Source organism: Cannabis sativa, chromosome 6, assembly GCF_029168945.1.
Source record: "Cannabis sativa cultivar Pink pepper isolate KNU-18-1 chromosome 6, ASM2916894v1, whole genome shotgun sequence".
NCBI classification, from domain to species: Eukaryota; Viridiplantae; Streptophyta; class Magnoliopsida; order Rosales; family Cannabaceae; genus Cannabis; species Cannabis sativa.
In genome coordinates, this window is record NC_083606.1 from 52,563,893 (window position 1) to 52,582,975 (window position 19,083).

The 19,083-nt window shown below is 29.4% G+C and overlaps 1 protein-coding gene and 1 long non-coding RNA gene across 3 annotated transcripts; one reads left to right on the forward strand and one right to left on the reverse strand.

The window, feature by feature from the left end:
• The first annotated feature begins 7,888 nt into the window (after positions 1–7,888).
• LOC115724776 (NAC domain-containing protein 71) lies at positions 7,889–14,161 on the forward strand. Its single transcript, XM_030654123.2, has 3 exons — positions 7,889–9,103; positions 12,306–12,535; positions 13,431–14,161. Exons 1-3 carry the CDS (start codon positions 8,812–8,814, stop codon positions 13,842–13,844), a joined length of 936 nt encoding a protein of 311 aa, XP_030509983.1. The 5' UTR covers positions 7,889–8,811; the 3' UTR covers positions 13,845–14,161.
• Positions 14,162–16,232: 2,071 nt separating this feature from the next.
• Positions 16,233–18,999, reverse strand: LOC115694856 (uncharacterized). Of its 2 annotated transcripts, XR_009688413.1 has the most exons (3): positions 17,322–18,940; positions 16,864–17,002; positions 16,233–16,288 (listed from the first exon to the last, which is right to left on the reverse strand). It is a non-coding gene; the product is annotated as an uncharacterized LOC115694856 (long non-coding RNA). The 2 variants fall into 2 exon arrangements; XR_009688412.1 differs by having other exon boundaries at positions 16,233–17,002; positions 17,322–18,999.
• Positions 19,000–19,083: the final 84 nt, after the last annotated feature.

A 19,083-nucleotide genomic window follows, 5' to 3' on the forward strand; every position in this document is an offset into this window, starting at 1 on the left:
GCCAAGCTACTTGAACTCAATTGAGTTGGATCAGAAAGCTGGACTAAAGGGTGAAATCGTCCAGATGAAGATGAAGCTCTTCAATTTATTTTTGAATTAATTGTTTTAGTTTAAAGACAATTTGGATTTCAAATTTTAGTTAGGGATATTTATCCCTGTTTTTTCTCATATTGTTGCAATACATTTTTTAATAAAGTATTCTTTATTTTTTCGAAACCAATATTGCAAATTATGAGATTGAGCTTCATTTAATTTATCTTCATCAATTATTACCACATTATATTTATATGTTTGTATGTGTAAGTGTTTTTATTATTGATGCAAATTCTATAATATTTACAACTCTTCATAGAGTTATATTATATAAACACTAGAAATTATTTCTATGTTTATCAATTGTTAATTCTCATACAATTATTAAGAATTTGTTTAATAAAAGGATCTTTTGATCTGATAGGGGTGGAGAAAAGTTAAGAAAACTATGCAGTTCAACGATCTTTTATATCTAATGAACTCTGGATAGTATTCAACTCCACATAAACTCTATCACACTAAGAGAATCATGATCTTTACAACCTTTAGGGGTGGATCATAATCTCTATATACTTAGGGGTGGAGGTTATCCATAGTAACCTATATGTATATTCTTAGGGGTGGAGGAGTCCATTCCACAATTCCCTATGAAACACATATCTTGTTTAAACATGGAAGTAATATAATGAGTCAGCTATTGTCAATATAAATTCTTGATCTTGATTGTATGTTCCATTTCGTTTTTACTGTTGTAAGTAAAAGTTTGATACCTTTGAAAGTTCTTTGTTAAAGTTTCACACTACCTTAATTGAGTGGGAGAATTTTAAAGTTCTATACCCATCTTCATTAGGTTGATACTTGTGATAGATACTTAAGAACACTACTGAAAAGCAAATCTAACCATTCACATGGATAGGAATAGCTTATCAGAATTATGAGAATAAGATAGAGAACTCTAGTTCAGTCCATTCGAATGACTTGAACCAAGAATTCTTAATCCTCATAAAATTTGATGGTATCTTAATTTTGATTACTTTATCTCTGGCATCTATTTTTCACTTGAAATACTAGTCTGCTATGTTGATGACTTAGTCTTGACTTAAAGTTTCAGACTAATACAAAAGTCACAACTAGGTAACTCTCCAAACAATCAGAGGTTAAAAGTATTATTTAACCAGACATCTGCTATTGAGTGGGAGCTATCTGAGATGTAATCAAATAGGGAACATTAGAAGATATTCAAGAAGGATTTATGAAAGTGATCTATATGTTAGATATTAAGGAACTGTGTATCAGTTGTCTTTGTATCTCACCATCTAATTTCGAAATTCTATAAGATGGTGCTTACTTTGGGGGTGGAGGAACTATTGAATAATAATTCAAGCTCTACCAGAGAAGAATTGTAACTTGGTCTATTCGAAAATACCAGAAAGTTATATAACTGAAGAAAAGTCTACACTGTATTATCTCAATTACATATTTTAAAATATGAGAGATATGTCTTCTGTTAATTCAGATGTACTTTTAAAACAGTAAAAGATTTCAGTATCCCTTGATAAGTAAAGCATATAGTAAAGGATGTTTCATAAGAGTTTTTATGAACTAGTTTCTAGAAGTTTGGGTGGATTCAAATATACTACACTTGATCTGAAGATCAAGACATCAGATTGACCTATTTGCACAGTTTGTTTTATATTAGTGCAAGTGGGAGTTTGTTGGGTTTTATGCCCTAAATAAAACTCTTTACATTCTGATTAGTTATCAATATAAGAAATTTGAAGTGATTGATGTTTGCATGAATTTTACATGCTAATGGTTTAAATATGTTTAGTACATTTACACACAAAATCAGTTAAATCCAGATCATATGTTTATTCACAATTACAGTATCGTCAATACAGTGAAATGTGATTGTGATCATATGAATCAAAAGTTTTGGTCCCTGTTTCATCAGTGTTATTGGATTTACACTGATGTGATAATCAGCGATGATGTGTACTTACACTTGGAGTAAGTGTTATGTTCTTTCCAGGACATTAGTAAAGTATACTAGTTTCGAATGTATGGAGTATACATTGGACTGGACCGATATTGCAACTAAGTTAAGATATTACAAACTTACTGTTATACATATCTTTCCAAGTCAATATCAGTAGTTGATCTTAAGATTAAAAGAATCAAAATCCTGATATGCTTAGGCTCAACTCAAGAGTGCTATTCATGTTCTTTGATTTATTAGTTAAGTCTACTTTTGGGTCAGGGTGATACGTATATTTTGGGAACATGATAGTATGATTGAGTGGGAGTGCTGAACATAAATATGGAATCTATAGCTTCTACTGGTGTATAGAAGTCAAGTGATGATTCCCTTCGAGCTTAGCAAATAGAAGTAAATGGATGAGCTCTTGTTTAACTGACTAATTATTAGATCACTAAACACCATTTACAGGTAGCTAAGTGTTTTAAGGGGCAAAATACTTTGAGGGGTGAGAACAGTAAAGAAATCCCATCTCGATGTAGATCATCTATATAGAGGATCTTTAAATCACAATAAGATTATAACAATGGTTAAATGAGATAGTATATTGATATCGTGGAACATACAATATGCTCTATATAAGTTTGAGAGTGCAATTCTAAGTTCTAAGAGTGGATTCAACGAAGAATTAATAAGTAGGAATTTACTTGGTAAATTTGGTTCACTTATTGGAAGCTCAGCATATAGATCCATGGTTCCCATTCTAGTTGAGAACATTATGCTTGTAAGACTCATTAATTGATTCGTGATTGATCAATTATAATTCTAAAGTTAGACTATATCTAATTTTATGAATTTTCACTAAGCAGGGGTGAAATTGTAAAGAAAAGAGTTTCTAGGTTTATTTATTTATTAATGGACTTTATATGTCTAATTAATAATTAAATTAAATGACAATATTATTTAATAATCTATTTTAGTTATTAAATAATTAGTTTTGGCATTTAAAAGGTTAGAATTGGAAAATTGGCGTTTTTGAGAAAATAGAGATAAAATTTGATAAAACTGCAAAATTAAGTGAGGCCCACTAACACACCATGGCCGGCCACTTAAATAGGTTTTTCAAATTAATATTTTCATTATTTTAATGCCAAATAATTCTTAACCTAAACCTAGTAGTTGCCTATAAATAGAAAGTGATGGCTCAGTCACAACACATGCTTTCATTAGTAATCTGACAGAAATTTCTCTCTTCAGAAAAATTGAGCCTTCCCCACTTTCTATACCTGGCCGAAATCCCTATTCTCTTTTTTCCTTCATCAATTTCGACCCTAGTGAAAGAGTAAGTGCCCACACACAGCAAGCTGTAACTCAATCATAGATTGGAAGACTGTGAAGGATCAAACTTGAAGAAGAAGGACATTCGGGCTCAGATCTTGATTATACTCTGCTACAGAAAGGATTCAAGGGTTAGAGATCTGAGTGGAAGGAGACATTAATTCCGCTGCATCAATGTAAGGTTTTCTTAACTTTATATGTGTTTAATTTATCGTTTTAGAAAGTTCATATTTAGGGTGTTTAAACAACATACTTGTGAGTAGATCTAAGATACTGGTAAAATAATCCAACACCTACATGCACGCTAAACATGTAATCTACATATGCATACTGTTATACTAATCTTACTTGGATTCCGAATTCAGGTGTGCCGGTCAACCTGACTGGAACTATCTGCGCGGCGGATTACAGGCTCCTAAACCATAAAAATCACAACACTATAAGTGATACGCTAAATCACTTCCCGGGGACTTAAACTAGGAACTAAAAGTTACCCTATTGATAAAAAGCATGGAAATACCCCAAATAACATAAAAACGAGGAAAACTAGGGTTTCTGAAAATTCCCCAACCGGTAGACCGGTTCTGCAACCGGAATTCCAGTTCTGAGAATTCCTGGACCCTCATCCGGAATTCCGGTTGCACAACCGGAATTAGGTTCTCAGAATTTTTCAAAAATTCACCACTCAATCAAATCCAACCCAAATCACCTCAAACCTTCCAGACCTGTTCTATATAACCCAAATGACATTTTTAAAGCCTTAAAATCACCCAGAATGCACAAAATTGAAAAACACCATGTGAGCTCCAAGCTTTGAGTTCAAACTCAAACTTGGCTAAAGCTCACTAACAGGCCTCAAAACTAGCTTAGAACTTCATAAACAAGCATAATAACACTACAGAAAACTAACCCTAAATCATGCAACAACTACAGCAACAATTCACACAATTTCTCTTTGAAAACTCAAGCTTTTTAACAAGAAATCTATCCAACTAGAGCAAGAATAACTAGCATGCAATTCAACCTAATTAAACATACTTAAATCAACATTTTAAACATGGAAACAACAACAACAATTAACAGCAGCAACATCATCAAAATCATCCATGCATTACTCATCTTTTTCATCAAAATTTCAAGAAAACAAAGGGAGAAAACTAGACAAGAAATACCTCAACTAGAAACACTTTAACTTGCTGAAAATTCACTTGAAATTGAAGAGGAAAATCCACTTTTCTCGCTGCCTCAAGTGGCCGAAAAAGAGAGAGGAAAAGAGAGAGAGCTTTTTGAGAAATTTTGTAATTTTCTAAGTTTTGAAATGAAAATGAATTTTAAGGCACTTAACACATTGTACTTCAGCCAAAAAGAATAATTAAATAACATATATTTCTAATTTATTAAGTCACAAAAGACAAACTAACAATGGGGCAAAATGACCATTTTGCCCCTTCACACTAAAATCACATAAATAACACTAAAGGGATATTTTTGGGAAATTCTAAATTTCCGGCCATTCCCGACATTCCCAATGTCTAATAAACTGTCCCAATCTACTAACATACTAAGTTGTGATTTTACTGAGCCAAACACCGAGTTCCATGCTACCGGACACCGGAAATGCAAAATTATAAAAACTACTGAATAACATAAAATGCATCTCAGAATTCAATAATAACAGTATAAATAATTATTTAAATAGCTATAAATAATTTTTCATAATTAAACATGATAAACTGCTAATTTCCAAATTAAACTAAGCGGTCTTTACATTAGGTACTTATGCCACTATTTACCTTAACTATTTTGTTGTCCTCGATAATCGATAATTAATAAGAAAATTAAAAGTAAAACAAAATTTCAAATTTTACATTATTGATAATTTTGTGAATAGTGTGATTCACCCAAATACTTGTTATCACCCTGAGATGTAATTATATTGTATATATTACTTTGAAAAATTTCTTTCTAAGTTGCACCAAAATAATAATTTGTAATTATTTATTATTGAAGAAAATACTACACAGTAATGAAAAATTCTTCTATAGATTAAATTGCTCCAAAATAATATATCTATAACCTTAAAGATGATGCATGAAGTAGTGATAAAATGCTCTAAAATCATTTTAAAATTATTACAATGTATTACAATTATTACAATAGTCGCGCAACATAATAATATGCAATCCTCATTTTTGTAATTCTCATTATATTATAAAAAGTAAAATTACATATGTCTTCTCTCCAATTAATTCAGTTAATTAATTTTTCATTGAGAGAATCAATAGTAAAAATAAACTAAGTACAAGTATAACTATAATGTATGACAGTCTTTGATTTCTAGGTTTGAAATTATATAGTGAGTTTTATTATAAATTTTTTATTTTTTTTTTTTAAAATCTATATTTATAATGGAATAATTCAAATAATTATGTATAAAAATTTATAGTTAATGAATTGTTTAATTTATAGTTTATGTATACAGTGAACTTATCGAGGAGAACAATCGTTACCTGTTACCTTTGTACAAGTGAGATCGATACGGTGAGCTATAAGTGATGACTACAAGTGAGTTATGGTTATAATAATTGGTGAGATGCAATGAGACAAAATGTGAGATAAGATGATGGTAACAATGAAGGAGTGATATTCAATAATGACAATAACTTTAAAGGATCAGATATAAAAACAACTCATTATAGAGAACACTCTAATTTTTCTCTATAATATGGATTTAGATAATATAATTTTACTATTATTATATATTAAAGTTATATTTTTATTATCGTACTAAAAAAGTTAAATTAACTAGACAAAGAACAGTTATATTGCTTAGTTAAATCTAATAAAAAATTTAAAGAATAAGAGAATTAAAGAGAAAATATATATATATATATTTGGAGGAAATTTAGAGCGCATATATATACATTAATGGTATAAATTTTAAACTTCTTAATAAAAATAATAATAATTAATAATATGAAATTAGATAATATAATTTTACTATTATTATATATTGAAATTATATTTTTATTATCGTACTAAAAAATATTAAATTAACCACATGAAGAACAGTTATATTACTTAGTTAAATCTAATAAAAGAGATAAAAAAAAATTAAAAGAATTAAGAAGAGAATAAGTACTTGAAGAGAATTTAAAGTGTCATGTCATCGCCTTACATTTCTTTCTTATAAATATATATGAAATATAGATAGAATATAGATATAAAAATTCTCATTCCTATATAATAATAATAATAATAATAATAATAATAATAATAATATATACTGTTAAAAAATCTCCAGCAAACACAACTCAAAACCTAAAATTAATACAAAATGCAAAATATGGTATTTTTCCATTCTATACTTTCTAATATGTCTCCATACAAGAAAGATGATATTTTATAGGAAAATTTACATCGTATACTGACTTTTGCCACTTTCTTATAAAAATACTGCTAGGCGGTATTTTTTTTTTTTACATTTTTAGTGTAATTTTTTTTAATAAATTTTATACTACAGTATACTGTGTTTATTCTTTTGTTTTTTTTTTTTTGATTTGTTTTAGTATTGTTTTACAGTTATTTTTTATAATTTATTTTTTAAATGTCGATTTTATTGTTCTTGTTCCATCTCACTATAATTAATGATTGTTTTCTTTTATGTTTTTCTATGTGATTATATCTGCTTATTGTTTTACATTTATTTTTTATGTTGTTTTAGTAGTTCTTTTGTTCTGATTTTTTAAGATTGGGCTTGCAAATATAACTGCTATTACATTTGGTATTCAGGCTGTGCATAATATTTTTTAGTTTTTTTTAATCATGTTTTCCTTTCTCTGTTTAATTTGTTTTAGTGTTGTTTTACAATAGTTTTGCCATGATTATTTATTTGACGTCGATTTTATTATTTTTTTCTCAATCTCACTGTAATTAATGATTTTTTTTTTTTCTGATTGTTCTGGTGTTCCTGTGGTGGTTCTGTTCATGGGTGTGGAAGATGGAGGCCTCAATTTTTTTTTTTTTTGTGTTTAAAAGAAAAAAAAAATTGGCCGAGATAGTAAAAGAAAAACAATTGGTCAAGACAGTATAAAAGTTATTTCTGCCGGGTGTCAGATTTTTGTAAAGATTGAGCCAAAAATTAGTATTTTTGTAAGTTTTCCATTTTTATAAACACACTAATTGTAATATTTTTGAGAGGCCCCAAACAATGAGCCCAACACTAGATCCAACAATCAAAACAAGGCCCTTACACTCTTCACTTAAAGAGAAGAGGAAATTACACTCTATACCCTTTTTATATTGTCCTCTTTTATTTTTACCCTCTTTTTTAAAGTCTATCATTTTTACCTCTTTTTTTAAACATTATACCAATTTTGCTCCTGTCACTTCAAGATACTCTCCATGTGACTCTCTTATGTCAGGGTATTTTAGGTACAATACATATAAAAAGAAGTATGTTTCAAATAAATATAAAATTAGAGGTAAATTTGATTAATTGATTAATAAAATGGGTATTTTTCAACTTACCCCTAAAGAGAACGGTCCAAAGAGTCAAAGCAGACTCACAAAATTGAACCAATCAATGGTTCGGCCCACAAAGCTTCAGCCCAAGAAGACAATAACTCAAACCTTACAATCCAATCCCTATTATATAAAGTAGATTATCTAACCCTAACACAACACCTTCGCCAGCTTTCTCCCTCTCAAAAATCCAAAGTCTTTCAAACTCTCTTCTTCTCTCTCACCAGTCTTCTAGGGTTAGGGTTATAATGGGTTTTCAACTTCTCTTCTAGGTTCCAATGGGTTCAAGCTTCTAATCTTTCTACTCCTCTTCAGATCACGGTTGGGATTAGAGATATTAGGTTCTAGTTTTTCTTATCTTCTTCTTACAACAGAAAACGAACCCAGAACTTGCTTCTTTCTCGGTTCAAAAACCCAGAAAAATGAACCCAGCAATCTCACAACCTCTCGGTTCACACAACCAAGAAACCCAGAAATTTCTAGCTCACAAAGTCTCGGCTCACAAAACAAAACCCAGAAAATTTGTTGCAAACTCTCGGCCAAACTTACCAAACCCAAGACCAAGAACAGGGATATTCAAACACAACTAATAAATACTTATGTAGACATTAATATTGATTAACTATTGTTTAATGGGATAAGTTTACTACAAGAGTGATTACTCATATTATTAAAGAAAGATATACCATTAAACAAAGTACAGCCACTTTTAAACGCTTAGTTTGAGGATAAATAGGAGAAGAAGCTTTTTTAAAAAAAAGATAAATAACTCTGTCGATGGGATTATATATTGATTTTAAATTCTTTTGTATTTGAAATCTATTTTTTATTAATATCTTTAATGACCTAGAAAAAAAAGGAAAATCTATTCCAACACCAAGTTGAAAAAACGGGAATATATAAATAATGGCATAGAAGAGAATGAATGCGAGTGAAAGATGCACGCACATTTATTTATTATATATAACTATAAATACATATATTTAGTTATAACAATAACAATGACCGGTAGAGGAAGTCTGCCTGGGAGTCTGCCTGTTGGGTACAGATTTAGAGGAAGTCTGCCTGGGAGTCTGCCTGTTGGGTACAGATTTATTCCAAGCGATGAAGAATTAGTGGCATTTTATTTGGTGAAGAAGGTGTTCGACAAAAGTCTTCCACAACTTGTTGCCACTATTATTACAGATATTAGTCAACGTGAATTTTATAGCAAGCCACCAAAGCAATTAGGTACGTAACTAACTCATCCGTCTTCTATATATGTGTTGAATCGAGAAACTCTGTCATCTGTCCTTCCATATTCACTTCTCCACTTCTCCATCATCTTTTCTTTCTTTTTTTTTTCTTATTGAAATTACCAAATATTTTATACAGTACACTAATTTGTGTAATGTACTAATGCAGTTTTTATCATTATTTTTAACTGTTTTTATAATTTTTAGTAGTAATATGTCATTTAAATTTTAATTAGCCGTTTGTGAAGTTGTCAATCTCTCTCTTCACATACACACAATTATCTTTGTTTAAGACAGATTCTACTAATTAAAAATTGAGAATTGGTAATGCCTATTACTCTCCTTAGTAAAGAGCCATATAGTTATTGGTGTAATTAAATAGCGGGTTCCCTATAACTTAATAAAATAAATTCTAGGGAAGATGGCTAACCAATTATAGGTGACACTTATGGAAGGTAATGGACAATAGCAATGCTCTTAAAAATTAGTCATCACACAATAATATATGTCAAGTTTGTGTAATTCGATGTTATATGATTTGAATGGTTTAGTAGAAATTTGGCTAATTAGGATTTTTACCCTTTAAACGTTTACGTATTAAATCATGTCCCTGAATTTTATAAACAATCACTAAAATAGTAAAATTGAATGAAATTACACAAAAGTCTTTAAATTTAACAATCTCAATAATTTAAGGGGGCTTGATTTGTTCTATGTCAAATTTCGGAGCAAAAAATCTTAATTAACCATGAAATTTATGCTTATTTATTTCTATTTGAATACTAAATGATGTTATCAGCAAATTATTTATCATAATATATGAATTACTTTTTGAGTATATCTTAAATATGATAAGTATTAGATGTTATCAGCAAAAAAATATAATCTTTTCTTAAACTTAAGAATTTTACAAAAAAAAAAATATTCATTTTTCGGCCGTCTTATCATATATATTTATTGTGAAAGTGAAAAGTTTTATATATCAATCAATTTTTTACAATCTATCCCATGCTTGGATAACATAATAAGTATGTTTTTCTATTTACAATTTACAATAAATCAAATCATTCTTTATTTTTCTGGGATATTTTTTAGGCATATATAATCTTGCTCTAATTTTTACATTCTCTTTAATTCTTTGTACAAGAGTCTTTATTATTTCTCTTTTGCCACAATCTGCATACCATAGCAGCCATACTCGCTGCATAAATTTGCTTTCAAAATCTATTTAATCTTACCTGATTTGTCCACCTTATCAGCCGAGATGTTGTAGTGAGTTTTGTGTGCCATTGCAACCAGTTTTAAAGCTCCAAAAGACACCTAGAACTACATTGACAATAAAATATAAATGTTCAACTGTTTCATCAGCATATTCACAAACTGCACATCTAGATACTTGACATATATTATTAAACTTGGCTAGTCTTTCTCTCTCTTGTAGTCTTCCTAAAACAATTAACTAGAAAATAAAATTTTTCTTTGGGTTATTTAATCTACTCCAAACCATATCAGGCTAATAATGCTTTGGTTGAGTTTTTGTTATCATTTTGTACCCATGTTGGATACTATACTTCCCTGAAAGAAGCTGCTGAAAATTAGTTTGGGTCTTGAAGTGCTCTTTGTACCAGCTGTTTAATGGTAGAGCTTTGTAGTCCCACCAATCTTTATCTCCTATGTATGCACTGTTAATCCAGCACATCCATAAGTTGTCTAGTTTTGTGGTAATTGCCCAAACATATTTCTCAATTGCTGCCACATTCCAATCAATAATTTTTCTGAAACCTAACCCCCTTCTTTCTTTGGCTTTCATGCTTCTTCCCCTGACACCTTATCAGACCCCCAAAACTCAGCTACTCCTTTTCATAGAAAAGCCTTACAAATTGAATTAACTTTTTGTAAGACTTTTTTTTGAAAGTATCATGCTTTGTGCCCAATATGTGTATGTGGATATCAAGATTGAGTTCTCTAAATATTTATCCTTTTGAGTAATTTTCTCCACTAATAACTCATTTTAAGCAGGGCCGGTCTTGGGTATAGGCGGGCTAGGCCTGTGCCTAGGGCCCACCTAGTCCAGGGGCCCAAAAATAAAATTTTTCCTTTTAAAATTACACAATTTTTTTTTGCTGATTTTGAAAAATAACATTTTCTTTTTTAAATAAGGGCCCAAAAATAATTTTTTGCCTATGGCCTACTAAATTTCAGGGCTGGCCCTGATTTTAAGCAATTGATAATCTCTGGCAGTAATAAGAATGCACAGGCACCTGAATGGTAGCTTGCTTCTAGTGAATCCTGATACTTCAATTACCCTCTTGATCTCTTGTTCAACCATACCACAAAAAAAAAAAAATGTTGACTTGGTCTCATTCGGGTATAGTCCAGATGTTCAAGAGAATAGTTTAAGCCCTTGCAACATCCTGTTAATAGATCAATAATCACCATTGCAAAATAATGACATCATCGGAAAAACATAAGTGATTAAGTTCCAATTCTTTGCATCTTTTATGAAACTTGAAATTATCCTTCTTCCCAATCTTCACCATTATCTTCGACATATATTCCATTTCAAGTACAAATAAAAGTAGGGACATTGGGCCTCCTTGGCAAAACTCTCTTTTTGCCTAAAGAAAAGCCATACATATCTCCATTAAAAAAAGAGACAATTTCAAAGTGTGAATACATACCATGATCAGTTGATTGATTTTTTTTTTTTGAGAACTTGTATGTCTCCATCACCTTTTTAATGAAGTCCCATTCTATGGTATATCATACGCTTTTCACAAATCTAGTTTTAGTATGCAATTAGGTCTGACATTCTTCTTTTCATAGTGTCTCACTAAATCTTTGCACTACCATGATATTATAGGCAATAAATCTTCTTTGTATGAATTCACCTTGATTTTGCATAATCAAGTTTGCCAAAATATTTCTCAATCTTCCACAAATCATTTTAGTTGCGATCTTATAAATAACACTGCAACAAGTTATAGGTTAAAAATCACTAACAAATTTAGGGGACTTTACCTTTGGAACTAAGGTAATTGTAATTGATTTTCGTGAGTATAATTTGCCAGAATGAAAGGATTAGACTATATATAAATATATGTATGTATAAATTAATAGATAGATATTTATATGATAAGTGACTTTTAATAAATGAGGTTCAATGTTAAATAAAAAACATAAGGTGTGTTTTTCAGTGACATTCTCGCCTGGGAAGGAAAGGCAGTGGTATTTTTTCATTTATCACGATGACAATAATTCCAGCATGCAAAATGATTTGGGATTTTGGAAAGAACATATAGAAGCCATTCCTATTATTATTTGCGGAAAACAGGTTGCAACGAAAATCATGAGAACATACCTTTCTGGTCATGGTCTGAAGGCTAAGAAAACTCATTGGGAAATGGAGGAATATCAACTATGCCAGGTACCTACGTAATTTTACAGTGCAAAATTTCATTCTTTTACTTTTAAAATTTTGGTGGAAATTAATTAAAGAGTTAATACTATTTTGACTTTGTATTTTATAAAAATTATCGAATGAACAATTTTTTTTCAAAAAAAAAAAAAAAACTATCAAATGAAACTTTCTGTCTTGTATTTTTCAAAATAGTTTCTTGAATTCAGTTTTTGATAATTTATTTTTAATAAAATTTAGCAAGAAAATATACACAGAATTTATCCAATCTTGTCATAATACCTTTAGATTGAGTTATCATTAAATTTATTTTAACAACAAATAAACCTAGTACTATTTTTTGATATTTTAAAAAAGTACAAGATCTTATTTATCATTTAATAAAATAAATAATCTAATCAATAATTATTACAAAACACGATATCTAAAATAGTATTTTTTATCGAAACACCTCTGTTTTTTTTTTTTTCAATTTCAAAAGCTAAAATTTTCCTTATAGAAACTATACCAAACTAGGCCACGCCTTATTTTTCTTTTGAGAGATATCATACATACACCAAGTTTGATAAATTAGAAAATTAATATAAATGTTAAGCTTAATTTTGTCCAAAATTATATTTTTTTTTTTTAGAAAACTTACTGCTTCCTTGCTAATTACCTAAGATAATGAAAGTTTAAAAACAATAAATCCATTTACCTTTAGGTTACTTTCAGTTTCTCCTAGTACGAGAAAAGTTAATTTTATTGAAAATTTTAAGATTCCTAAATTTGTGTCATATATTTCAATGGTTTAAAAAGAATTTTAATGTTTACAACTTATTTGTTTTCTTATTGTTGGTGAATGATTAACGTATTCATTGTGTCCCTTTTTTCAATCCAAATACATATTTCTTTCCAAATGTAGGCTAAGGACATTGATCAGATCGAAAGTGCATATGGCAAATTGGAGAGTGATCAAAGTGGAAAAGTAGGGCATATAGAAAACAAATTGGAGAACAATCATGACAGAAACGCAAGAAGCATAGATAACACGTTGGAGAACGAGCATAATAGAGATAATAGCAATGTAGACGACGAATTGGAGGACAACCATAACAGAGATGAAAGTACTTCAGGGTGCGAATCGGAGAACCATGACCTGCATAACAGAGATGAAAGAATTGAAGTTGATGAAATGGATATTTGGAAAAGTGAAAGAGAAAATGAAAATGTCAAACTAGACAATGTTGAAGATGAAATGAGAAAGGGGTTAGTCCAAATTGATAAATGGACGTTGGTAAAATTGAAGAGAGGAAAGGATTACAAGAGTTCCTTTTAGTTTGAATGTTTAGTGGGTAATAAAGATTGGATTAGTTGGAGGGAATTACATTTTATCGGGAGAGTTCCTATTAGGTTGCAGTGGCAGTGATGGAGATGGTGATGCTTAAAACACTTGGGAATGATTAACTATTTTTATGATAGTTATTAAATCAGAACATGTGAGAATTAATATAGTGATAGCATACTTCGTGGTAGTGTTGCTGTGCACTAGTTTATTTGGCATGTGATAGCTATATATCCACAATGCCAAACCATATGTGATGCAAAAAGATATATACATATTTTTATTTTTATATATATATATATATAGGAAATTTCTAAGGTGAGAGCACTCTTTCACGGATGAGAACATTTTTATAAGAATTATTTTTTTTAACTCATCTATTTTCAACCCACTACCCACTACTCTTGCTAACTTTAAGGAAAATGTAGTTATTATTTTCTTTTTTATTTCTACTATTTTCTTAAAGAAAAAAACCCATATACTTCTTCAAAAAAAAAAAAAAAAAAACCATATACTTTTATTTTAATAAAAAAAAATTCTAGACACTTAACCTGCCAATCTCAACAGAAAAAAAATTCCTAAATACATACAAAAATCTTGTACAATTTCGTTCTTATATAATTATTAAGACACATTGAAAATTATATAAATTATACAAATTTATGAGATTAATAATGTTATTATTAAAGTTATATTATTAACATGGACATATCTTATACTATTTATAAGAATATATTGTTCTTTTTCACTCAATTTAAGTATCAAACTTTTTTTGATGATCATGATGTTGAAAATGGTGTCTATCGAGAGGTTTTGGAGATGATAAAAAAAAAAAAAAAAACCTAACAGGTCATAAAATACAACTAAGCATAGTTTATTTTGGTTTTTGGAAAATATCACTAACTTTTTTAATAAAGTCAATTTTTTAAAAAAATAAAATAATATTAGCATAATTAATACTACTTATTGTATGTAAACTAACTCATTTTAATTTCATACACCTTTATTATTTAACCAATCAAAAGCAAAAGAAAATGTTCTTATGGGTATGAGTGAGAGCAAAAGTGGTGTCTCATCTAAGAAAAATCCTATAAATATATATATATACTAGTTAGAAGTTACGTGCCGAGGCACGTAAATATTAATTTTATTTAAAGTTTAGTTCTTTATTTTTATTTAGATTTCTATAACTAAAAGTATGAGTATAAAATTAATATTGTACTATTATATTTGGTTAGTAAAATATAATTGTGTATATATAAGTCATAACAAAATAATATTAATTATTTACTTATAGAAAATTTAGAGGAACAAGATATAGGTTTTGTAAAATTTAAAGCAAACATTATGTAACAAAAATTAAAAAAATGTGCAAGACACGTATACTTAGTTTCATTTTAAGTTATTTGTAAAAGAAATGACAAGTTAAAAATAAATAATATATCTCCATCCAATGACATAATAGCCATGTTTCTAAAACAAAATATTTAAGCAATAAAAGTGCACACTACCATTCCAAACGAGCATGTTTAATTTAGTGTAATGTGGATAGTAATGGAATCATTATTACCATTACATTGTTTGCTTTCATTTTTAAAGCTTTGTAATGTCTTTATATTGTAATGGTCATTACAGTATGTATTGTAATCTCCATTACATTATACCAATGTAATAATGATTACATTGTTAGAAAATATTTCTTTTGTCTTTTTTTGTTACTTTAATTTAAATTTTAAATATTAAAAATAATAAAATTAAAAGTATTTTTGTCAATATACAACTTATTTTATTTGATTACAATGTTTATTAGTTAAACCAATCATCAAAATATTATTCTTATTACAATTCTTATTCCATTACATTATCATTCATATTATAATTACCATTCTCATTACATTATATTACATTAAAATTATATTACATTAAAGCAAACACCACTATACTATAAAGGAAACTTAAAGAAAAAAAGAATTAAAAAAAGTTTTTATTATGAATCAAGAATACATAGTTAGTATTTATATAAGTATAAAAAACAAGCTAGCCATTGAGGTACAAAGAGTTACAATTAATATCATACTATATTTGACTCTAGTTTAACAATCATAACAAACTCAATATAAACCAGAAAGTTGAGCTTTCAGTTCCTTCTTTATTATGTTTTAAAGTAACTCCTGGCTGAATAAGTAGGAATAAACAAATAATTAAATTGATATATCATCAATATATGAAGAAACTCTAGAAACTTATGTTTCAACACTGCTCAAGCTGTAAGAGGACTTAAAATTGTATGATTCCTATCAAATAGATATTTGCTCAATTATTTAAATCATGTCATTAACGTTTGCCTAGAAGTATACTTTCATAAACTTTGCAACTTTCGAGGCCAACTGTTGTTGTTCAAACATGCATGAGGGAACAATCAGCAGAGTTCAGTGATGCTGCTACCAAAAGAAAAATGACAAATATATTAAGCAGAGACCACAATTTATAGTTACTTGCTGGACATAGATGAAAATATCCACATATTTTGCAAAACGAATAAGCAGTAGGTTTCATGAACTTCTGAAACTTAAATTTTGAAAGGTAAGTGTATCATTTCTCTTCTGTTCTCTAAGATTTTCGGTTTGACTTCCTGTAAGCTTATCTTTGTGAACATATGCAGATGGAAATGAATTTGTGTGCGCCAAAATAAGAGACAGAAGAGATCCATATCAAATGTAATAGCCCGAATAGTATAATTAAGGATAGGCTCTTGTGATGCAATACACTACTGATAAAGGTTATAGTTTCTTATCTTATTGAGAAACCAGAAAAATATTTTATGGTACTCTGTCATTGAAAACTTTCAGTAAGTATTCTAGCTAAATGACAGTTTTGGGAAGTTAATTCTCACAACCGACCTGAGGCCAACAATCTCTATAGATATGGGAACATCAAATCCTAATGACAAAATAGTCTAGATTATCACGGGGATAGGCAACACCATGAAACTTCTACTGGAAAGAAAACATACCGCATCAACTTGCACTACTTTATTATTATGAATGGAAGTTCCAGAAATCCTAATCAAAGTGATACTGTCTGCTGTGTAAGTTTCATCAGTCAAACCTTTCTCTGCAACATTTTTTTTTATAACCAGAGCTCAATCCACCCTGAAAAACAAAATAAAGCAAAAAGTCGGTAAATATAAATCACCAAATTAAATATAACTATGTGTATAAATATATAGATAAACATACATACACTACATTTTTCTTTTTTCTCATGCTAAAAACAAAAGAGCATCTGTATCCTATTGTGGAATTTACAATTGAAATGCAACATGAGAAAAAATTTTAAGCACCACCATAGGCTGAAAAAGAGCAATAAACTGGGGTGGCTCTTTATCTTGAAATATCCAACCCTGCAACATACACTGTTACATTCAAGTCTTAAATTCATAATCCTGACTTGATAATAGATAATAGATACCTGAACAGGTCTCCCTTTCAGTGAGTTGGACATGGTATTTGCCAAACGAGAAGCCATTTTCCGATCCTCCTGCAAATAGTAAACAATTCTGTTTTATTAAATTGGTGGATATAGTCACACAAGCTTTGACTAATCAAACGTGACCAAGAACATATGGCCGCCAACAAAAATATGGCAAGAACTTTACTTTTTCAAGCAAGCTTATTACTATAAACAGATTTAAAGCTATGGTCGGTTTCAAATTTGCAAAAGTATCTTACATTCAAATCGAACAAAACATATATGAAACTCATGCGCCATAATTTATCTAAACATTGATTTATACCAACAATTTAAGAAAAGTGAAAAATAAGAGACAAGCAAATGCTCTGAAAACTAATAAAATAACATCATCATGTAATAGTTCATGTAACGATGTAAACTTTCAATCAAGCTTATTACAATAAACAAATTTAAAGCTACGGTCGATTTCAAATTTGCAAAAGTATCTAACATTCAAATGGAACAAAACATATATGAAACTCTTGCGCCATAATTTAACTAAATATTGGTTTATACTAACAATTTAAGAAAAGTAAAAAATAAGAGACAAGCAAATGCTCTGAAAACTAATAAAATAACATCCTCATGTAATAGTTCATGTAAAACGATGTAAACAGATAATCCATATATAAACAAACCAACCAAATTGTCATAGAAAATAATTGTTCAGAATTGTTTGCAGAAACTGTAGCTATGCAATGAGCTGCCTGAGTCTCATTCTAAAACATACCAAAATGTGAAATATTCCCAAATATACCTAAAGTTATATTAAAACAAGCACTTAGTAGCCCATTTTTATGTGAATGATCCTTGCTTTGTAACAAAAATTACCATAACCCAGGGTTGATAATGCATAAACTTGGTTTCTATGTACACAGAAATAATGTATAATAATATACCGAAATTAAACTTTCCTTATATTTAATTCTCAAAATCAGAGACTATGGCTATTAATATCATAAATTGTTGGTACTCGCTGACAGGGGCACTTTTTGTCATCTATCTTATAATCATGCCACTCTTCTTCTGACTCCTTCATGCTTGCAAATGAGATTCACTATCATGGAAGAAAATAAGAGTGAGTACAGTCTGTATGAGAGAGAAGATAGTCAATAGTGAACCCAATAAAATTAGAATTGTTGCCCTTTACAAAATATCAAAAATCAAGAGAGGGAAAAGGGAAACGAACGACATTTTTCTCCCTCTGAGCGGATATCCAAGCTACGAGGGAAACTATTGGGGAATGAAGGAGCTACATCAGAATCGTTGTATGTGAGAATTGGATCTGCTGCAATATTTGATCGATTAACTTTTTGGACGGCATCGATTTGGATTTCTTCTTCCAATAAAATGTAGCGACATCGATTAAGATTTCTTCAAAAATAGAGAGGATCAATCGATTGGGAGAGTGAAATGGAGGAGTCGGTGAAAGAAAGCTTTGGTTCGTCGGGCTGTTGGTTTTGATGATCTGCGATTCAGAGTGAGAATGGAAGGGAAGAGTGAAGAGATTGTCGTGAGAATGAAACGACTGAGATTAGGACTGAGAATTTTTTTAAAATTTTTTATAAGAATAATAAGTTAACCGCGTTAAAAGAAAACTTTTTTGGGGTTAAATTTAACAGAATATCCTTTTATTTGTAAAGTATATTCTGTTAAACCAAGAAATGCTGTTACATAGGCACTTTTAATATATAAAGATATATATATCTTTATATATTAA

Bases quoted from the DNA above. Each gene is read 5' to 3' on its own strand.
- LOC115724776 (XM_030654123.2), top strand. From the start codon at position 8,812: ATGCACGCACATTTATTTATTATATATAACTATAAATACATATATTTA. The intron at 9,104-12,305 runs GTACGTAACTAA...TGTGTTTTTCAG, and splicing joins CAAGCCACCAAAGCAATTAG to TGACATTCTCGCCTGGGAAG. The intron at 12,536-13,430 runs GTACCTACGTAA...TTCCAAATGTAG, and splicing joins AGGAATATCAACTATGCCAG to GCTAAGGACATTGATCAGAT.